At 36.8% G+C, this 23,735-nt stretch overlaps 1 protein-coding gene across 4 annotated transcripts in view; it reads left to right on the top strand.

Moving 5' to 3' along the window:
* SNX14 (sorting nexin 14) overlaps positions 1-23,735 on the top strand; it is an 87,489-nt gene that overhangs the window by 35,474 nt on the left and 28,280 nt on the right. For 3 of the 4 annotated variants that reach the window (XM_030809444.1, XM_030809443.1, XM_003258297.3), the window contains exons 8-18: positions 4,094-4,250; positions 5,594-5,669; positions 6,420-6,464; positions 6,573-6,653; positions 6,744-6,858; positions 10,225-10,380; positions 10,679-10,803; positions 11,935-11,993; positions 15,110-15,136; positions 17,728-17,860; positions 21,016-21,217. In XM_030809444.1, the coding sequence (XP_030665304.1) occupies positions 4,094-4,250; positions 5,594-5,669; positions 6,420-6,464; positions 6,573-6,653; positions 6,744-6,858; positions 10,225-10,380; positions 10,679-10,803; positions 11,935-11,993; positions 15,110-15,136; positions 17,728-17,860; positions 21,016-21,217 (1,176 nt within the window). The remainder of the gene's footprint in view (positions 1-4,093; positions 4,251-5,593; positions 5,670-6,419; positions 6,465-6,572; positions 6,654-6,743; positions 6,859-10,224; positions 10,381-10,678; positions 10,804-11,934; positions 11,994-15,109; positions 15,137-17,727; positions 17,861-21,015; positions 21,218-23,735) is intronic. The other variant, XM_030809445.1, reaches the window with a different exon arrangement.

Below are 23,735 nucleotides of genomic sequence, written 5' to 3'. Positions count from 1 at the left end.
AAACTTAAATTGGATAATGATTGTGTGGGACCTTACTCCAGACTTTCAACCTGAAGATATCTCTTTATCATGGATTTTGTGGACCTTTCCTTTTGTGGTCTGAAAACTGCCAACTGATTAGGCATTAAATGTACTGGTGATCAGTGGAGATTAATCCATGCTCTGTATTCCAGCACTCTGTTATGCTTATATTCCCAGTTAAGGTGTTTTCCTCCACTTTAAAATATTTTGCTTGATTCCTTTAATTTCTTATCACCTAGGATTATAAAAATCCCTTATGTCTGACAGGTGCTGAGTAGATTCCAATCTGGTGATTTAATTTATATATTATGTGTGAATGCTTAATCACACCAAATATTGTAATTACTTATCTATATTACTTTTAAAAGTTATTATCACTTTTCAGTGTTAATAACTGTTTACTGATACACTGATGCAGATTCTTTTTTTTTTTTGAGACGGAGCCTTGCTCTGTTGCCCAGGCTGGAGTGCAGTGGCGCGATTTCGGCTCACTGCAAGCTCCGCCTCCCGGGTTCACACCGTTCTCCTGCCTCAGCCTCTCGAGTAGCTGGGACTACAGGCGCCTGCCATCACGCCCGGCTAATTTTCTTTGTATTTCTAGTAGAGACAGGGTTTCACCGTGTTAGCCAGGATGGTCTCGATCTCCTGACCTCATGGTCCGCCCGCCTCAGCCTCCTAAAGTGCTGGGATTACAGGCGTGAGCCACGGGCACCTGGCCTGATACAGATTCTAAGGCTCAAAGAGATTGTTTCATTTGTTCAAAATCTTATCAATAAAGAAGCAGAGCTGGGACTTAGCACAGCTTACTGTGCTAAGATACTGTGCAGAGATTTCTGACTTTTATGCTCATGATACAAATTTCTAAAAGACCCATGCCCCAAATTCTAATGAAAAAAAGCTTGGCAAATAATTTAAAATGCGTTTTTTATAAAAACTATGTCCTTTGCTAATCCCGCTTTAGACCCACAAATGCAGATAGCCTTGATTTACCTTCTTAGTACTGTTGCCAAACGGAACTCGGGTCAGCTTGCCCAGTGTGCAGAAAAAAAGCAAGCACTGACACTGGGATTTTCAGCAAGGGAACATGAGGCATTTATTGCTAACAAGGAGAACAGGCAGCTAATCCTTACGACCTGAATTCCCCAGTGGCATACAAGCAAGAGTTTTTAGACTTGGGGTAAATTTCAAGAAAGCAAAAGTTACATGTAAAATCGTAAGTCAGTACCTGAAGGGTTATACATGGGTTGACTCAGAAAGCGGGGATATCTTGAAGTGAGGGCTTACAAGTGACAGGAGGATTCAGAGAGTCTTTGGTTTGCATTGGTTAAGAAAGCAAGGCGTTGTCTAAAAACCTGGGGTTAGCAGAAAGGAATGTTAAGGCTTGGCCTGTGGGTGTAACTCTCTCCAGGCCCCTCAGGAAGAAATTTAGAACAAAGAACGGTGGTTAGAGTTCAGTCCTCAATTCCCCTTTGTCTGAGGTCTACATGGCAGTGGTTGGCATTTTCTATCTAGTGGGGGTCCAGGTTTCTGAAAAATAATTCAAGGACATATGTTACAATTTTACCTTTAGTTTCTGTAGGGAACCAAACATCTTGTGACTCTGGCTTACTTGGGTGGCCATTGTTTATGTTATTATTTTCTTGTTTAGCAGGTTATTCACTCACTTTCCTAATTGCTGGTTGTAGGGCTAGCTTAGGTGCCTGCAATATCCCCTGGGACTCAAGTTTTTTCTTTATTTTCATGCTGCGGGTCCTGGCAGGCCCCTAAGAGGGATTGCTGCTCCATCTCAATACTCACACTGTTGCAATGCATATAATGCCTTTTTCTGTGTATGAATATGCATGCATTCTGTTTCAATAAAAACAGAAGGAAATAGTTCTAAAATGAATGCTGTTGAATTAGAGTTAAGATTCCCAACACAGACTCCATGATTTGAAAACTCTGCACAGAGTGCAGAAAGGGAAAAGCATCACTTGCCTTTCCACTTAGTCTTTTGAGGTCTATAAAAAGGAGACAATACTATTAATTTTACATTTGAAAATACTAGTTATTGCCAGGTCTAAAAAAAAAAACTTTGCTAACGTAACTTTTGTCATCAGTATTTATTAAGAAATCTATCCTTTCATGGGTTTCTATTTTAAATAGTTTTATATTTCCTATGTCCTCTGCACGGGGCAGAAGATCCAGAACTTAACCAATGAAGCCAGATTCTATTGTGAACACAAGTTCTCTGAAAAGGAATTTGAGAGTAAAGAGACTTTGTTTCAGGGAACAGTTTGCAAACCAGGAAAACATAGCCTTCAGTGTGAAACAAAGCTGCATTCCAGAGAACAAAGAGAGAGTTCTGGTTTTATAGCAAAAGTTCCTTCCCAGGTTCTCAATCAGGCCTGTTTATGCAGATGAAGGATTAAAATCTGATTGGTCAATGCAGCTGAGTTCTGATTGGTTGATACAGCTGAATCCTGATTGGCTGGGACAGGTGAGCTTACATTGGTTGGTTCAAGTGAGCCCTGATTGGTTGGTTTCCAGGCCCCAAACCAGAAATCTGACAGATGTTTCTTTGAAATGGCTTCTAGCTGGACGGAATTTCCAGCCACAGTTCATCTTGGCTCCCAAAAGCAGGAACTGGTTTTGCTTGATTGTAGAAAGGGAGGTTGTATGGAAAAGTTTCATAGCATCTTTCTGAGAACACAGAGTATATAACTGCTTCCTCACCAGCTATGGTAGCCTGGATCTATTTTAAATTTCAGTTTCTCAGTTAGCTAGGGGGAGTCCATTTTGTCTGAGGGCTGAGGACATATTTTGATAGTGAAAGTGCTTTAAAAGATTACTTGGATGTGAAAGCAGATGCAATTAAAGAATTTTGAGGCCAGGCGTGGTGGCTTATGCCTGTAATCCCAGCACTTTGGGAGGCCAAGGTGGGTGGATCACATGAAGTCGGGAGTTTCAGACCAGCCTGGCCAACATGGTGAAACCCCGTCTCTACAAAAAATGTAAAAATTAGCTAAATGTGGTGGCGGGTGCCTGTAATCCTAGCTACTCGGGAGGCTGAGGCAGAATTGCTTGAACCTGGGAGGTGGAGGTTGCAGTGAACCGAGATCATGCCATTGCACTCCAGCCTGGGGGATTACAGCAAAACTCTGCCTCAAAAAAAAATAAAGAATTTTGAGGCCTGTAATCCCAGCAGTTTGGGAGGCCGAAGTGAGCAGATTGCTTCAGTTCAGAAGTTTGAGACCAGCCTGGGCAACATGAAAAAACCCCATCTCCACAAAAAATACAAAAATTAGCCGGGCACAGGAGTACCCGCCTGTGGGCCCAGCTACTCTGGAGGCTCAAGTGGGAGGATCACTTGAGCCAAGGAGGTCAGGGCTACAGTGAGCCAAGATCACACCAGTGCATACCTCCAGCCTGGGTGACAAAGCGAGACCTTGTCTCAAAATAATAATGATAATAATAATAATTTTGAGTAGGATAGTTTTTGCTTTTGGAGAGGAGAAAGAAGATAAAGGATTTGGCAACAAAAGCCTTATGTGTGCTAGAAGTTGTAAAAGTTATTTTCTCTAATTTTTTCCACTTAATCATTTGCTATTATTTTATATAACTTGTAGAGATGTAAGTTTAAATTCTTGTTTGCAAAGGGTCCATTTATCAATTTATCGCAAAATAAGCAGGCTTCTAATAAAGAATACACATTGAAAAGAGGCTAGGAAAGGAATGACTTGGTTACATATTTTTTTGGGAAACATCTCCATTCACTGCAGCCTTGCAACCTCCGCCTCCTGGGTTAAAGCAATTCTCCTGCCTCAGCCTCTTGAGTAGCTGGGACTACAGTCGTGTGCCCCCATGCCTGGCTAATTTTATATTTTTTGTAGAGACGGGATTGCGCCATGTTGGCCAGGCTGGTCTCGAACTCCTGGCCTCAAGCGATTTGCCTGCCTCGGCCTCCCAAAGTGCTGGGATTACAGGCATGAGCCACCACGCCCAGCCCATACTCTTCTATTTGTTAGTGGAAATGACCGAAATTATTTAATGTCACTTAACTTGTTTCAATATTTATCTTTAATCTCTATAGTAAAAAATACAGAGTTTTTACAGCAAGCTGCTTTAGAAGAATATGGTCCAGAGCTTCATGTTGCTTTGAGAAGTCGAAGAGATGAATTACACTATTTAAGGAAACTTACTGAACTGCTTTTTCCTTATATTTTGCCTCCTAAAGCAACAGACTGCAGGTATAAAAAGACTAGACAATATAATAGTATTTGCATAACATGCCATATGTATATTGTGATTTTTGGTTATGATAGGTGTACACTAAAATTTGAGGTTAGCCTGTGAATAGCTTTTCATTTGAAAAAATTTATTAAATTATTAATATATAATTTATTAATTATAGTCTTAAAATGCCCATTTAAGTGCTATTTGTGGTGTGTTGTGTAGCTTAGAATTTTTCTTTAAAACTGATCTTGGACATAAAATACAAATATGAATAAAATTAATTTTTTTATACCATTATATTTTATTTCATTGGTGTTCCCTTTAAAGACATGCATATGATAACTATAATAGGCAGAAACATTTGAACAAACTATATAGATGAGTTTATGTTTCAAGGTATCCAGCTGGGAAAAAGAATTGGAGGTCATCTAGTCTGTTCTCCCTTTTTCTGGCTGGAGCATGTTTAGATTATTCCATAAGTTACCTTGTTACTCTTACCCTAATAACCCTTAGAGAAGTAACCATGGCTTATTTTTAGTGATATTTAAAGTGATGTACTTTAAATACTACTTTTTGTTTAAAATTTTTATGTGATTCTTAAAAATATTTTAATATTTTGAATTACATGATTTTTGTACTAGACTAGTTTATAATAGTAAATATGATTATAAGGTAACTATATTAAACATTAATTTAAATATATATTAAACATTTAAGTATTCTTAGATAGAAGGTATTTTTTTTTTTTTTTTTTTTTAATTTTTTTTGAGACGGAGTCTTGCTCTGTCGCCCAGGCTGGAGTTCAGTGGCGTGATCTCGGCTCACTGCAACCTCTGCCTCCCAGATTCAAGCGATTCTCCTGCATCAGCCTCCCCATTAGCTGGGATTACAGGCGTGCACCATCATGACCAGCTAATTTTTGTATTTTTAGTAGAGATGGGGTTTCATCATGTTGGCCAGGCTGGTCTCGAACTCCTGACCTCGTGATCCCCCTGCCTCGGCCACCCAAAGTTCTGGGATTACAGGCGTGAGCCACCCTGCCCAGCCGATAGAGAGTATTTCCTAATGTCCCCCAAGTTCCTCCTGTTAAGGGAATACTTTTTTTTTCTCTTAAATAATATTCTATTTTAGCCAAGTAAGAACTCTAACTCTTTGCTATTCAACATGTGGTCTGCAAACCAGTAGCATGAACATTGGTTGAGAGTTTGTTAGAAATGCAGAATTTTAGGGCCTAACCAAGACCTACTGAATTATAGTCTCCATTTTAACAAGATCCTTAGGTAATTCATATGCACTTGAAAGTTAAGACTAATATAAATCACTAAATATAAACAATTATTATTATTTCTTTTTCCAGATCTCTGACCTTACTTATAAGAGAGATTCTGTCTGGCTCTGTGTTCCTTCCTTCGTTGGATTTCCTAGCTGATCCAGTAAGACTTAAAATTTTTTTTTTAAATTGTTACAACTTACACTTAATATAAAATTTAGTATCTTAAACATTTTTATGTATATAGTCAGTGATATTGAAAACATTCATATTGTTGTGCAACCATCCCCATTCCCCATCTCCAGAACTCTTCATCTTATAAAACTGAAACTCTACATCTGTTAACAATAACTCCTCATTCCTTCCTCCCTCCAGCCCTCCTGGCAACCACCATTCTGCTTTCTGTCTCCATGAATTTGACTACTCTGGGTACCACATATAAGTGGAATCATAAGTATTAGTCTTTTTGTGACTGGCTTATTTCACTTAGCATAGTGTCTTTAAGGTTCATCCATGTTGTAGCATGTGTCAGAATTTCCTTCCTTTTCAAGGCTGAGTAATATTTCATTGTATGTGTATAACATGTTTTGCTTATCTGTTCATCCATTGATAGACACTTCGGATGCTTCTACCTTTGATCCAGTAAGATTTTGAAGAAACAAGAATGATTTAGAAATATTTTAAATGCCAAAATCAGAATAGCTTTTATTTGCCCATTTTCACAAAAGTTAAGAACCTCTTTTGAAGATGTAAAAAAACTCCTGCTGTAATACATATGTGCAGATTTTTTGCCACTGCTCCATTTATTTTTTCATTTTTCTAGAAACTTGCATAATATGATACAAGTTACAAGAATTCTGGGGAGAATACAGTAGTGGAATTATTTTGACTTATGTTTATTATTTTCCACTAGGATACTGTGAATCATTTGCTTATCATCTTCATAGATGACAGTCCAGTGAGTATTGAATATATTAGAAAACACTTCAGATTGCATTGAATTTTAATTTTGTATGTCAAATAAAGTGGGAATTTTACTGAGTTAATAATTCTCTTTCTTTCAAAGCCTGAAAAAGCAACTGAACCGGCTTCTCCTTTGGTTCCATTCTTGCAGAAATTTGCAGAACCTAGAAATAAAAAGCCATCTGTAAGAATTTTCAGCAATAACACCTTTTTGATATAAACAATTTTAGAACTCATTTATATAGCTTAAACTTAATCTTTCTCTTATATCAAGGTGCTGAAGTTAGAATTGAAGCAAATCAGAGAGCAACAAGATCTTTTATTTCGTTTTATGAACTTTCTGAAACAAGAAGGAGCGGTGCACGTGTTGCAGTTTTGTTTGACTGTGGGTGAGGCTTACCTGTGTATTTTACGGAAGTAATTTTTAAACCTTTTAATGTATTTGAATATTTTAAATCAGATCTGATGTTGTGGTACCCATCTATCATTGTACTAAATTTCATATACTCGATTTTGTTTTTTTGTTTGTTTGTTTGAGACGGAGTTTCACTCTCATTGCCCAGGCTGGAGTGCAATGGTGTGATCTCAGCTCACCGCAACCTCCGCCCCCCGGATCCAAGCGATTCTCCTGTCTCAGTCTCCCGAGTAGCTGGGATTACAGGCATGCGCCACCACCCCAGCTACTTTTGTATTTTTAGTAGAGACGGGGTTTCTCCATGTTGGTCAGGCTGGTCTTGAATTGCCGACCTCAGGTGATCCACCCGCCTCGGCCTCCCAAAGTGCTGGGGTTACAGGCATGAGCCACCGCGCCTGGCCATATTCTCGATTTTCTAAGAGCATCTATGAGTTTCTCTCAAGTGCCCACTCCTTTCCAGATTGGGAAATAATCTGTCACTAACTTCATTCAAATCCTGGTAGCAGAAAAAAAAAAACTACTAAAAGTACAGTATAATGAAAATATTTTAAAGACCCAAACTGTAGCCCATGTCAATATCACTTTTCACAGTTTTTCTAAAGGATTGTTTTGATTAAATTATCAAATATAAGAATGCCTCATTTTGATTATAAGCTCTCTAGCATTATAGATTATTGGATTTACAAGAAACTTTATAGACTATGAAAATATTTTTAATGCATTTAATTTCTTTTTAAAATATAACTTTAAAAAATGAGGTATAATTTATATAGTGAAACACATAGAATTTAAATGTATAGTTTGATCAGTTTTGCACATGTGTACATCCTTGTAACCTGCATCTTTATCAAGATCTAGAACATTTATTTCCATCAGCCCAGAAAATTCCCTTAGGATCCTTCCCAAGAGATCCATTCCTTCCCCTATTCCTGCCAAAGTAATCGCTGGTCTCATTTCTCTCAGCACAGATTAGTTTTGCCTGTATAATTTTTTTTATATAAATTGAATCACATAATGTGTACTCCTTTGTGCCTAGCTTCCTTCACTCAGGATAATGCTTTTTTAAAGTTCATCTATGTTTTCGTCTAAATAAGTAGTTTGGGCAAGGCGCGATGTCTCATGCCTGTAATCCCAGCACTTCGGGAGGCTGAGGCAGGTGGATCACTTGAGGTCAGGAGTTCAAGACCAACCTGGGCAACATAGTGAAACCCTGTCTTGACAAAAATACAAAAATTAGCTGGGCGTGTTGGCTCATGCCTGTAATCGCAGCTACTCAGGAGGCTGAGGCGGGAGAATTGTTTGAACTTGAGAGGTGGATGTTGCAGTGAGCCGAGATTGTGCCACTGCACTCCAGCCTGGGTGACAGAGTAAGACTCTGTCTCAAAAATAAATAAATAAATAAATATGTAGTTTGTTCTTTGCTGAGTGGTATTCCATTGTATGAATACATATATCTTTTAAACTTTATTACTAGGTGCAGACACATTTAAGATTGTTATATCTTCTTAATGAATTTATCCTTTTATCATTATAAAATGCTCCTCTTTTATCTTTGGTAATTTTCAGTCTTGAAGTCTACTTTGTCTGATGTTAGTATAGCCACATCATCTTTCTTTATATTTGAGTATTCATTTGTATATCTTCTTCTATCTGATTGAAATGTTTAATGTATTTCTAGTAAGCAGCACACAGTTGCTCTCACTTTAAAAAAAACTAATTTAGTAATCTTTGCTTTTTAATTGGTATCTGTAGTACATTTATACTTGATATATTTATTATGTGTTTATTGTTAGGCCTTACATCTTGGTGTTTGTTTTATATTTGTCCTATGTATTCTTTGCCTTTCTTTTTCTCCTTTGCTGCCTTTCTTGAGGTTGAGTATTTTTTAGTATTTTATCTTTCCCATTTTTATGAGTGTGTTGTTATTTTTTTGATTGATCAGAGATTTTTTTTTTTCATTTATCATAGCCCTAATTTAAAAATATTTTACTGCTTCGGGAGCAATGTAAGAACCTCCGCATACCCAGAGCATCCTCTCCTGCCTATTGTGCTCCTGTTGTTAGGTATTTTAATTCTGCATAGGCTATAAACCCACAGTACATTATTTCTTCACTAGTCATCAGGCTTCTACACATGTGTGGAATGCACACACACATTCATTTTTAAAGGTTCTTACAATTATTGGCATATTTACTGTCCCGGTGCTCTTCATTTCTTTCTGCAGAACCAGGTTTCTAATATTGTTTCTTTCTGCTGAAAGAAATCATTTTCACAGTTCTTACAATACAAATATGCTGGAGATAAATTTTCTTAGCTTTTGTGTGTCTGGAAAGATGGCATGATCATGGCTCACGAAATACAACCTCAACTTCCTGAGCTCAATCATCCTCTTGCCTCAGCCTCCGAAGTAGCTGGGACTACAGGTGAACACCACCATGCCTGGCTAATTTCTTTGTAGAGACTGAGTCTCACTATGTTGCCTAGGCTGGTCTTGAACTCCTGGGCTCAAGCGATCCTCCTGCCTCAGCCTCCCAAAGTGCTGGGATTACAGGCATGAGCCACCACACCTGACCTTTAATCAATTTTGAAAATTCCTGGCTGTCTTTTCAAATATCCTGCCCCATTTTCTCTTCTTTAACAACTCCAGTTGTATGCATGTTAACTCATACAGGAATGGCAATTATATTCTATTGCCTCACAAATCTTATATCCTGTATTCCAGCTTTTTTTTTTTTAACTCCCTTTTTTTCCCCTTTATGTTTCAGTTTGAATGATTAAGAAGTAAAAGGTAAACTCCATATTAACACATCTTGAAATAAAAAGAAAAAGCAAGTGGTATTTTGGCTATCCTAATACTGCCATCTTTTATTTTGGAATAAACATTCATTTGTTCAAACTCCATTCTGCCACTAGTTTGCAGCATTCATGATAGAGAGAAATATTGTTTAAAAACATTGATTGGAACTAAGAAAAGTCTTCATTTTTATTTTTATTTAGTAAATCAGATTTCAAAATAATAAAAGACTTTTGGTATAATAAATTAATACAGTATTCTTTAAGGAAACTATTAGAAGTGTGTTTAGTGTTTTGAATTTTAGCAAATTTGTATTGCTATTTATGTATTTACATATTTTCTATTAATGTATAAAAATTGGTTGATTGCATTTCTCTTTTATTGAGTAGTTATCTTATTCTCAAATATTTTTAAAAAACTTAGATGAATTAGATTGCTTCTAATTGCTGCTCTTAGTATTGGCTACAGTTAGAATGGGACTATGAAGTTTTTATGAATAGTTTTATATTAAAATTATTTTTTCTTATTCTTTCCCTCATTTGTTAGAGGAATTTAATGATAGAATTTTACGACCAGAATTATCAAATGATGAAATGCTATCTCTTCATGAAGAGTTGCAGAAGATTTATAAAACATACTGTTTGGATGAAAGTATTGACAAAATTAGATTTGATCCCTTCATTGTAGAAGAGATTCAAAGAAGTAAGTCAAAGACGATAAGAATGACTTATTTAGCACTCTTACAGTTTTCCCATTTATTTTCTGTTTATTATTGCAGTGGCCATCTGCAGTACATGGGCAGCTGTTATTCTATTTTACTAATGAGATGAAAGCTTTAAAGAAAAAACTTACTTATACTTTATGTATTTGCCAGAACTAGAGCTTGGTTGGTCTAATTTCTCAATCTAGTGCGTTTCAGTGGAGTTTCAGTAAAACGTTTTAGAACTGTATGTATTTATGCTATTTATAAATAATTTCTACAATAGAATTTTTTTAATAGTTGCTGAAGGCCCATACATAGATGTTGTGAAACTTCAAACTATGAGATGTCTTTTTGAAGCATATGAACATGTTCTTTCCCTTTTGGAGAATGTATTTACTCCTATGTTCTGCCATAGTGATGAGGTAAGTCAAAATATTAACCTTGTTTGAGGATTTTTATACATAATTTAATAGTAGCTTTGATATCATTAGATGAGTGATTCAAATAACAAAATAATTAGAAAAATAAAACAAGATTGCTGGGCACAGTTGCTCATGCCTATAATCCCAGCATTTTGGAAGGCTGAGATGGGTGAATCACTTGAGTTCAGGCGTTCAAGACCAACCTGGCCAACATGGTGAAACTCCATCTCTAGTAGAAATAGAAGAAATTAGCTGGGCATGGTGGCCACATGCCTGTAATCTCAGTTACTCAGGAGGCTGAGGCAGGAGAATAGCTTGAACCCAGAAGGCCAAGGTTGCAGTGAGCTGAGATCACACCACTGCACTCAAGCCTGGGTGATAGAGCAAGACTCCATCTCAGTAGAAAACAGAACAAAAAAACCAAGATTAAGAAAGTGAATATTCTTTTTTGCTATGTAATTAAGTGAAGATTAAAAAATAATTGCAAAGGCCGGGCACGGTGGCTCAGGCCTGTACTCACAGCAGTTTGGGAGGCCGAGGCGGGCGGATCACAAGGTCAGGAGATCAAGACTGTCCCGGCTAACACATTGAAAGCCCCTCTCTACTAAAAATACAAAAAACTAGCTGGGTGTGGTGGCGGGCGCCTGTAGTCCCAGCTACTCGGGAGGCTGAGGCAGGAGAATGGCATCAGCCCGGGAGGCGGAGCTTGCAGTGAGCCGAGATTGCACCATTGCACTCCAGCCTGGGTGACACAGCGAGACTGTCTCAAAATAAATAAATAAATGAATAAATAAAATAATTGCAAAAACAATTATCAGTACCAAAACCTGTTTATATTTATGTAAGTAGATAGATTGGGACCAAATAGGTCTGCCTGGTTTGCCATATGCCTGAGTGGCTTTGTAGTACTGCAGTGATGCAGAAATCTCATTGTATACACATTATTTACAAACCTGTGGAAATCATCTGCATTTGCAATATTTTCATCTTCACCCTAGTTGACCATGTCTGTATTCACTTCATTGAGATAGCTTTTTTTTTTCCAAAACTGGAAAGTAGTAAACTAAGGTAACGTGTTTTAATGTTAATTGTAAGTGTAATAAATGATAATTATTATTTGTTATTTTAAAGTATTTCAGACAACTTTTAAGAGGTGCAGAATCACCAACACGCAATTCAAAATTGAACAGGTAGGTTGTATGTTTTGTTTTTGAACTTGCTGATGCCAGTCATTCCCCCGATAGCCTCATTGTCTTTATTAGCTATTTTTCTGAATGAGTATGTGGTTCCGTTGTTATATGAGTGGACAAGGCATTTTACTAGTGAATTGTAGAACTGTATTCTATATGGTGATCTGAAAATGCCTGAAATTCTTTTAGAAAAATTTAACGAGATACGTAATATGGGCTTGTTAATCTCATAATATATATTAGTTTTGATTACTGGCTTTATTGGAGACTAGGGACTGAATGCATAAGTGGCATCCACAGATAACTCAGAATTAAACGTTTTAGAGAAAACTTTTTTTTAAGAGTGCTTATTGGGTACAAAAGTGGAGGGATGTTTCTTTCTTTCTTTTTTTTGGCTCTGGAAATCTAAGTGTACAGTTAAATGACCTAAATAAAGGTAATAGAAGAGAAAAGCTTTATCCATTTATAAACTGGATAATTAATGTTCTGATTTGTGTTTGCAAGGTTACATGTACATGATTGATACAGACATCAGTTCTATAAATCTACAGAATAGATTTATAGATTTGCTCTCAACACCTTCCAATAATAAAATGTAGACGTAAAATATATGAATAAATATATGTTTTTAGTCACTTAATAGCAAATCAACAATATTCTGAATTTTCAATGAAAGAATGTTAATGGCCAGGCACGGTGGCTCACGCCTGTAATCCCAGCGCTTCGTGAGGCCAAGACGGGTGGATCACTTGAGGTCAGGAGTTTGAGGCCAGCCTGGCCAACGTGGTGAAACCCCATCTCTACTAAAAGTACAAAAATTAGCCAGGCATGGTGGCACATGCCTGTAATTCCAGCTACTTGGGAGGTGAAGCAGAAGAATTGTTCGAGCCCAGGAGGTGGAGGTTGCAATGAGCCGAGATCGTGCTACTGCACTCCAGCCTGGGTGACAGAGCCAAACTGTCTCAAAAAAAAAAAAAAAAAAAAAAAAGTTAAGAAACTCTTTTAACTTATTATATATAAGGTAAATGAATCATTTCATTTACCTTTCATTTTCATTTCTAATCATTTCATTTACCTTATACGTGTACAAAATTGACACAAACATCTCGACACCTTCCAATTTGAGCAAGTATCTAATAAACATACAAATAAATTGGATATGTACTACAAAGAGAAAAGTAGGTAAGTCAAGAAATGGGGCAGTGTTTTAGATAGTACAAGGAAAAATGCGAAAACCTTAGCCACGAGGAGAACATATTGTATTTCTTGACATAACCAAGTGTTATGGGAATAGATGTTTTTTTGAATGTTGAATATTAATTCTGATTTAATGCCTCAGTAGAAGGTAGTATACATGTAGTAAGTTTTCTGAAAGGTAGAAATACCTTTAGGATTATTTGCAAAAATACCGCTTTTGAACTTTTTCCTAAGAATTTATATGTTACAGCCGTGAAACTTAGACTTTATTTAACAGAAATCATATTCATGCTATTTAAAATAGCATTCTTTGCCCAGGCCACATGCCTTTTCTTGCATTTGAATTCTTTTCCAAGGAGTTTCCTCAAATGTACTGGCATACTTGAGAAGCAGGTAGAATTTATCCTTGTTTATAGACATAAGATGTTTGGAGTTTCATACCAGGACATGGAGCTAATGACATGCCCTTTTCTAGGACCATTTAAGGGGAAGTGGTTCTGTGACCTTAAAAGCCTGCTTTGGTAGATGGCCGGGCGTGGTAGCTCATGCCTGTAATCCCAACAATTTGGGAGGCCGAGGCAGGCAGATCACCTCAGGTCAGGAGTTGGCCTGGCCAACATGGTGAAACCCCGTCTCTGCTAAAAATGCAAAAATTAGTCGAGTGTAGTGGAACACACCTGTGATCCCAGCTACTTGGGAGGCTGAGGCAGGAGAATCACTTGAACCCAGAAGGCAGAGGTTACAGTGAGCTGAGATGGCACCACTGCACTCCAGCCTGGGCAACTAAGACTCTGCCTCAATTAAAATAAAATAAAATAATAAAATAAAATAAAATAAATAAAAGTAAATACTTGCTTTGTGGTTAAATCTAAGTCAAGGTCGTAACTTCAGAGATGAAAAGCCTTCTTGGCTACTTTTAGAACACTTGATTATTTTCAGCATATTAAGGTACTAATTTTGTTGGCTTTAAAATATAAAAAAGACAGGTTATATGGGTTCTTTTCATTCTGGATACTGATTATGACTTTTTAAAGTATGTTTTTCTTTATGGTGATCTGATTTTAATAGTTAACTATCAGTCTTGTCAGGACTCTGCTTCTGTGATACTTAATCATTTATTTACCTATATATATAATAAGTTAAAAGAGTTTCTTAACATTCTTTCATTAGAAATTTAGAATAGCTTTGTTAATTTGCTATTACATGACTTAAATTACATAAAATATGTATTTATATATTTTATGTCTACATTTTATATTTTCAAAATAAAATTCTAATGCATATTATTTATCATGTTCTTTGTTTCATTGTACACTTAAAGTACAACTTTTGTTTTTTAATATTTAGAGATCTTTTGTTAAGTGTGCTTCTTAGCTTAAAACATATTTTTTTACTCAAGCTAAAAACATGTGAAGCATAAATGATTCTGTCTAACATGAACACAAATTTAATGTTGGAAAATACGGGTTTGTTTTTTTGTGCCAGGTTTTTGTTGGCTCAGTCTCTGCATACTTTCCACTGTATGAAAGAAATGGTATGCCTAAGGACAAAGAAAAGACAGAATTATTTCTGAATATTTAATTTCTAAGAACCTTTTTTAATTATGTAGAAAAAAGTCAGTTATTTCCTGATATATTTAATTTTTTTCCATGTCACCCAAGAGAAAACATATTTAATTTTTAAGAACCGTTTTTAGTAATGTAGACTTCATCCAAACACAAAAGACAGCTATGTGCATTTATCTTACCTTTATCACCTTATTCATGAGGATTTCTTCCCTTTGCAAAAATGAATGTTATACACCTGTGTAACTTCTGAAGCTTTTAAATTTTGTTTTGTGTTCTAAAATGAAATTTATGTAATATCTGGGCTTTCTTTCTTTCCTCTCCTTATATAATTTCACATACCTGTTATTGCAGAGGTAGCCTAAGTTTGGATGATTTTCGGTAAGTCTTGAGCATGTGATTCTTTTCAGTATTAAATGTTTTTAGAAAGTACATTGTGAACAACCTAATACAAATAAAAAGGAAAAAAATGGAACACTGTGGTATTGACTGCCATTATATCCTAGTTATTTAGGATAATCTTTTAAAATGAATGCCTACTTTTATTCTAGATATCTCCTTTTTGAAATAACATGATATGTCATCATAAAATAAAAACGTCCTGATATTTTAAAGATATTTTCTTTATTTAATTTGTCAGTATCTTGTTTTTTAAGGCTGTTGACTCATTTTTGTTCTTGTTGATTTTGCTAAATTAATTTTAGAATTATGTTTAAAGAACTTTTTTTTTAAGTAAGAAGTATAATGTTTCTGTATTTCTGGGCATAATCACAAGTGAGAGTTTTTAAATTTCATATTTCAACAACCCCCATTGTTTTGTAATATCCATGTTGTAGAGACTAGAATAAACTATCTAGAGTCTAGAGATTTTAAAAATATTTTGTTAACATTTTTAGTGTTTTTTGTTTGTTTGTTTGTTTGTTTTTTGAGACGGAGTTTTCACTCTTGTCGCCCAGGCTGGAGTGCAATGGCGCGATCTTGGCTTACCGCAACCTCTGCCTCCCGGGTTCAAGCGATTCTCCTGCCTCAGCCTCCCGAGTAACTGGGATTACAGGCATGCGCCTCCACGCCCGGCTAATTTTTTTTTTTTTTTTTTTTTTTTTTTTTTTTTTTTTGAGACGGAGTCTCGCTCTGTCACCCGGGCTGGAGTGCAGTGGCGCAATCTCGGCTCACTGCAAGCTCCGCCTCCCGGGTTCACGCCATCCTCCTGCCTCAGCCTCTCTGAGTAGCTGGGACTACAGGCGCCCACCACCGCACCCGACTAATTTTTTGTATTTTTTAGTAGAGACGGGGTTTCACTGTGGTCTCGATCTCCTGACCTCGTAATCCTCCCGCCTCGGCCTCCCAAAGTGCTGGGATTACAAGCGTGAGCCACCGCGCCCGGCCCTAATTTTGTATTTTTAGTAGAGACAGGGTTTCTCCATGTTGGTCAGGCTGATCTCGAACTCCTGACCTCAGGTGATCCACCCGCCTCGGCCTCCCAAAGTGCTAGGATTACAGGCGTGAGCCACTGCACCCAGCCAACATTTTTATATCTTGGGAATTTTTTTTTTTAATCAAGGACAATTGTGTCTACAATTCTGGATTAAAAAAAAACCTAATTGTATGTTTGTTTAGATGAAATAATCTAGTTTAAGTACCGCTTTTACTGCTTACTACTTATTATTAGTGTTTTTCCAGAAGTTTGATTTACTTCTTGGGTGTGTGTAAAATACACATTACTACCTATTGGTGTATTTGAAACTTGATTAATTTTCTTTCTGTAATTGTATTATTTCAGTAGATAACTTAATTTTCCTCATAAATAATAGCTTATTAGGAGTAATAGCTATACACTTGAGCATTCAAAACAAACTTTCTCAGATTTTAAAATAGTCATTTTTATTTGGATATCTGTTGTAAGAGCAGTATTACCTAGTGAACATGACTTTATTTTATTTTATATATTTTTTCGAGATGGAGCCTCACTCTGTCACCCAGGCTGGAGTGCAGTGGCGTGATCTTGGCTCACTGCAACCTCTGCCTTTAGGGTCCAAGTGATTCCCCTGCATCAGCCTTCCTAGTAGCTGGGATTATAGGTGCCTGCCACCTCGCCCGGCTAATTTTTGTATTTGTAGTACAGATGCAGTTTCGCCATGTTGGCCAGGCTGGTCTTGAACTCCTGACCTCAGGTGATCTGCCTGCCTTCGCCTCCCAAAGTGCTGGGATTACAAGTGTGAGCCACTGTGCCTGGCCTCGAGCATGACTTTTAAATTGGATAAAAGTTACGGTTTTAATTGCTGAAACATTGGGTAGTAGGCTAACGGACATTTTTGCTACTTGTAGCTTATTTGTTTTGTTGCTTTTCAGCTATTTCTGCTTTCAGAAATTCAGCTTAAAAAAATGGCAAAACCAACATTTAATATTTATGGCAGAGCAGACCGCTTCCTCGGGCTACATTTGCTTTTATCCCTATGCTCATTGCTAACCTTTCCCTTTGGCACTATTCTTTTTCTTAAAGTTCCATCTGAAAATGAAGTACTGAGAAAGTAATAGTTTAATGTTCTTTTCTGTTGCATAATTTTAGTCCAGTTACTCTAAAGGGATGTTTTTGGTTTTGAACAGATCTTACGCATTTTTTTATTTCAAAATACTGCAATAAGAACTATATTCCACTAGGGGGCTCTCATCTTTTAAAAATTTTAATCCTGTTAATATTTTGAAGTTAATACTAGGTAAACTTTGAGTGTTTATAAATAAATATTGTCCTATTTATTCATCCACCAAATTTAAACTTTTTAAATACTGTGTCATTTTTGACTTCTGAGATGTTGATACTTAATCCGTGTATGAAAACTCCAAAAGTTATGTTAGCTATATCTTTAGTTTATCATTTTCAAAACTGTTTTTCTTTTTTTTAATAATGGTTTTCAATAAACTAGACTGCTGCAATAATTTTCTATGTACTTGATACATTTTTGTTTAATATTCAGGAACACACAGAAAAGGGGAGAATCATTTGGAATCAGCAGAATAGGTAGCAAAATTAAAGGAGTATTCAAAAGTACCACAATGGAGGGAGCTATGTTGCCTAATTATGGTGTAGCTGAAGGTGAAGATGATTTTGTAAGTAAAATGTATCAATTTGACTTATTTATAACTTCAGACTTACTATAACATAAAAATTAGATATACTCATTATTTTCCTTTTTTTAGAGAATCTGTATTCTGTTTAATACTTTACCTTTATCTTCTTACTTCAGACTTCCTTTGTATTTCTCATTCTTTCATCAGTTGTGATAGTTTCATGACGTGAATCTAATTTTTAAAATTCCTGAGAACTGTGTTATTGCTTATTAAGGCAGAATGGTTCCTGCTAAGCTGAGATACTTCTAATAGTCAAACAGTTTACCGTCTTTTGGTTAAGCTTCAAATTCTGATGTTACCTTTTTCCCACTATGTGCTCCAGGTATACAGTTGCTAATAGATGCTCTAACTCCTTGCTTACTTAAACTACGGTCTGTTGACAAGCAGCATTGGCATTACCTGGGAGCTTGTATAAATACAGAATCTCAGGCACTATCCTAGACTTACTGAATCAGTTTGCATTTTAACAAGATTTCCAGTTGACTTATATGCACATTTTACTTACCATCCTATTTTATTTCTCTGTATCTTTGTCTTGCTTGAAATGCCCTTCGTTTGTGTATTGACCTAGAAAATTCATATGCATCCTTCAAAATGCAACTGTTCCCCATAAACCTTTACCCAAATCCCCAAGTTGAACTGAACATTTCCTCCTTTTGTGTCCCTATTATATCATATGTTAAAGCTTATACCATAATGTATTTCAAGTTATGTGTTTATGATTGTCTTTCCTATCACATAGTCCCATAAAGGCAAGTATTGTCTCATTTGTACTTTTTATTTTTATTGAATAGAGATCTTGGATTCTCATTTTGCCTTTTAATGACCCTGGGCACTGGGGATGAAAAGATGATTAAGATGTAGACCTCGGCTTTAAGAAATTCACTAACTTGGATATAAAAGGGGTGTTTAGTACTGATTGGATTGATGATGACCAAGAGGGAGGAAAGGTGGGGAGACAGGAGTAAACCCTTTTCTTTACCCCTTCCTTTTGACCTTTGTCCCATTGCCTTGATGTAAGGGTCACTGATTCTTCATAATAATTTAAATGGAATAAAATCTTATTTAAGCCTTTTTTTATTAATTCAAATAAACCAGTTTTTTAATGCCTTTACTTTTTTCCCTATAAGTGTGAGTAGTATTTTTTTTTTTTTTTTGAGACAGAGTCTTGCTCTGTCACCCAGGCTGGAGTGCAGTGGCACGATCTTAGCTCACTGCAACCTCTGCCTCCCAGGCTCCTGCCTCAGCCTCCTGAGTAGCTGGGATTACAGGTGCCCGCCACCATGCCCAGCTAATTTTTGTATTTTTTTTGGTAAAGATGGGGTTTCACCATGTTGGCCAGGCTGGTCTGAACTGCTGACCTCGTGATCCACCCACCTGTAGTCCCAAAGTGTTGAGACTACAGGTGTGAACCACTGCACCCGGCCTTGGTGTGGGTAGTATTTTTATGCTGGGTGTGGTGGCTCACATTTGTAATCTCAGTACTTTGGGAAGCTGAGGCAGGAGGATTGCTTGCACCAAGGAGTTCAAGACCAGCCTGGGCAACGTGGTGAGACCCTGTCTTTATAAAAATTAAAAAATTAGCTGGGTGTGATGGTGCGCAACTGCAGTTGTAGCTACTTGGGAGGATCACTTGAGCTCAGGAGGTCAAGGCTGCAGTGAGCCGTGTTTGTGTCACTGTACTCCAGCCTGGGTAGCAGAATAAAAGCCCGTCTCAAAAAAAAAACAAAAATTGTGGATAGAAGAAAGTAGATCAGAGAAAGTCTTTTTCAAAATAATGTTTATATTTTCTAATTTTAAGCATATTCTCAGTTTTTTAATAATATAGAACAGTGGAAAAAATTTAAATGCCACATACATGCATAATCTACCACCCAGTAACCACTTCTATTAATAGTTTGGTGATTTTCTTTAAAAAAAAAAAAACAAAAACCTTTTCCTTTTCACCCCTGTAGACTACATTTTATATATATAGTTTGCTATCTTTTCTGTCTATTCGATATTATAACAAAAGTACTTAACTGTGTTATTATGAACTTTTAAAACATAATTTTTTGTGGAGGAAGATGTATTTTTTATTTTTTGCCTTCCCAATTGCTTGATACACAAGCTGTACTTTAGCCTCAGGAATAGGAGGCTATCTTTAAAAAGCTGAGAGAGTTTGCTTTGTTTTGTAGTGACCCAAGGAAGAAGGAAATTCTTTTATTATTATTATACGTTAAGTTTTAGGGTACATGTGCACAAGGTGCAGGTTTATTACATATGTATACATGTGCCATGTTGGTGTGCTGCACCCATTAACTCATCATTTAGCATTAGGTATATCTCCTATTGCTATCCCCTGCCACCCCACCAAGAAGGAAATTCTTGATTGGGATTAAAGATAGTCGTAACAGAAAGTTGGAGAAGCAGGCAAACTAATGTCTAATACTATCAAGGGAAAACTCAGGGACAGTAAGGTGCTAACGCAGACTAAGATGATGCCATTTAGGATTTAGAAGACACTGTGCTAGTTCTAAGCTGTGGGACCTTGGGGAATCCTCTTTGTCTTGTTTAGGAAGTTGAGGGAAAAGAGAAGTTTCCAGTTTCACTGCCGGGTGATCCTAAATTGGTTTGTGATCCTAAGTTGGACATTTAGGATGTCTCATTGGAGACTTAGGAGACATTATCTCGAACTCCTGACCCAGGTGATCCACCCACCTTGGCCTCCCAAAGTGCTGGGATTACAGGTGAGAGCCATCGTGCCCAGCCTGACATTATCTTTCAGAACCTTTGTTGTGATCATTTGGCAGCAGTGCCTACTTGCTCTGTGTTTCCCAGGCTAGTCTCAAACTCCTGGGCCCAAGCAATCCTCCCACTTCAGCCTCTGAAAGTGTTGGGATTATAGGTGCTGTCCCCAGCCTATTATATTTTCATATACAGATGATGTAAGAAAATTTGGAGTTGATGCTAGTAACTTGTTAGTTTTTAACTTTTTACCTTTACTTTTTCAGTAGAAAATTTAATATCACCTAGCTTTCAGGGTCTTAAAAATTATCAATTGATATGGGCATATTACTTTATATTTGTATTTCATATGCTATAGTTCTAAAGGTATTGGGAATATTAAATTCATCCTGGTAATTTTTTTCCAGATTGAAGAAGGTATTGTTGTAATGGAAGATGATTCTCCAGTGGAGGCTGTGAGCACACCTAATACTCCCCGAAACCTTGCTGCATGGAAAATTAGCATTCCATATGTAGACTTTTTTGAGGATCCCTCCTCTGAAAGGAAGGAGAAAAAAGAAAGAATTCCTGTGTTTTGTATTGACGTTGAAAGAAATGATAGAAGAGCAGGTAGGAAGCTTTCTGAACACCTTTCTTAAAAGATGCCCATGAATGAGTCTGTTGTTATCAGGTATGATAAACATTTTGCCACTTCTAACTAACAAATATGGCTGCATATCCAAAAGAGAAGTGTCCAGAACAGAAAATTGAAAGAAATCTTAGGATGTCCTAGGTTATCTTCATAGCAGTTAACTAATTAACTTGATTAACACTTATTGAGTGATGCCTGCTAGACACCTGACAGTCCATCAGGCATTCAATGTAATGTTCTTTTAATGGTTTTGTTGCTGTCATTAGCCATTGCACTTACTTATCATTAATCCATATAGCACTATATCAGGTATTATTCTAGTTTAATTAAGACAGTGTTTTCTCTCACCCATTTTGTGGGCTAATTAGAATTGAGGAAAATATAGCCAGGCATGGTGGCTCACGCCTGTAATCGCAGTACTTTGGGAGGCCAAGGCAGGTGGATTACCTGAGGTCAGGAGTTTGAGACCTGCCTGGCCCACGTGGCAAAACCCTTTATCTACTAAAAATACAAAAATTAGCCCTGCCTGGTGGTGCGTGCCTGTAGTCCCGGCTACTCTGGAGGCTGAGGCATGAAGATCGCTTCAGTCTGGGAGGTGGAGGTTGCAGTGAGTCGAGATTGTGTGACTCCACTCCAGCCTGGGAGAAAGAGTGACACCCTGCCTCCAAAAAAAAAAGAACTGATGAAAATATGGTTAAAACTTTACAAGTTTTCTTCATGTTTTGCCATATTTTTTCTTTAGGTTATTTCAGATATAGACTGTAATAGAGACCAGAGTTAACAGCATCTGTAGCAGGATAAACAGTCACCACTTTAAAGTCCTACTTGTAACTTGGTAAAAAGAAATCGAATTAAAAAATAAAATAGTCACCACTTTGCACTTTTTCCAAGAAGTGGGGCAGTGAGTGTAACGAAAAGCACCACATTTTGAGAATGATGAGCAGAAAATAAAGTTGAGCTCAGGAAGAGGGAATTATGAGGAAAGAAGGAAAAAAAGTGGCAATGTTAGAAAGTGGTTTTGAGAGGATAACTAAGTAGTAGTGTGAAGATCAGTGCTAATTATTCTTACTTATTTTTCAAAAAGTATTAGGTTTTCTGGTTTTCCTCAGAAGTTGATCCTGTTTCAAGAACATGAGACATAGGAATTGGGAGGGAAGAATGCCCAGAGTAGCTAGTTATAATTTTTCCTGTCATAACTAAATATCAGGCAGCATCTTTTTCTGTCCAGGTCTTAGACCATACTGCCTGATTTTGCTGGAGTTGCTGTTCAGTCTTAGTAGTTGCTGTTCTTTCACATTCTGACAGGTGGACAGCTAAACCATTGTCAATAATAGAGTCAAATTTCCATTTCAAACTTAGTTGTGTTTGGAATATACTTTTGTTTTTGCTTTAGGACAACTATTTTTAATTTTTATGCTTTATCTTAAAAGGTTAATCATTTAACATAAATTATAATAATTCATGGCTCAGTAATTAAAAAATACAAACCAAAAAATCTTAAAACTTTTATTTTATTTTTTAATTTAATTTTTTTTCTTTTTGAGAGAGGGTCTTTGTTTCCCAAGCTGGTGTGCAGTGGCATGACCGTGGCTCACTACAGCCTCAACTTCCCGGGTTCAAGCGACCCTCTCACCTCAGCCTCCTGAGTAGCTGGGACTATAGGTGCATGTCACCACGCCCAGCTAATTTTAAAATTTTTTTGTAGAGAAAGGGTCTCACTATGTTGCTGAGGCTGGTCTCAAACTCCTGGGCTCAAAGCGGTCTTCCTGCCTTGGCCTCCCAAAGTACTGGGATTACAGGCGTGAGCCACTGTGCTGGGCCAAAAGCTTGTATTTTAAAGATAATTTTTGTCAACAGTGCTGCAGACTTCTACTGTCAATGTAATGTGCTCTTAGAAACCATGATCTATGAGGGAGAAAAAAGTATATCATTTAGTATATTGATTTTGTACGGGTAACAAAATAACAATTTCAGCATTAAAAACCTAGCCTAAATATACTATGGATCTTTTAAGACCAATGTTGAAGAAGAAAACTACGATTTGCTTTATATGTTGTGATCAGGTTGGTTTTTTCTAAATAGAAGGAAGTGTTGTTTTGGATGATTGTGGTATTGGTTCACTCGATCTACTGCATTCTCAAATCTGTGGTAGACTGATGGTAGATGTTAACAATAACAGTTAACATTTATGAGGTATTTACTCTGTTCTATGCACTGTACAGAAGTGCTTTATGTGGATTATTTTATGTGATAGACACAATTATCGTTATTCTACATCTAAGCAATGTAAGGTACAGTGGTGTTATTTGTTCAAGGCCACATAGTAAACGGGGGCAGGGTTAACTGGGATTAGAATAGGCAGTCTGATTCCAGACTTACTCTTTAAACCATTACCGTGTGCTGCCCAATTTAGTAGCCACTAGCTGCATGTGGTAATTAAAATAAAATTAAATTGTATTAAAATTTCAGTTCTTTAGTTGCATTAGCTGCCTCACA

This window comes from Nomascus leucogenys, chromosome 3 (assembly GCF_006542625.1).
Source record: "Nomascus leucogenys isolate Asia chromosome 3, Asia_NLE_v1, whole genome shotgun sequence".
NCBI lineage: Eukaryota > Metazoa > Chordata > Mammalia > Primates > Hylobatidae > Nomascus > Nomascus leucogenys.
This window is presented reverse-complemented; position numbering and strand designations above follow the sequence as displayed.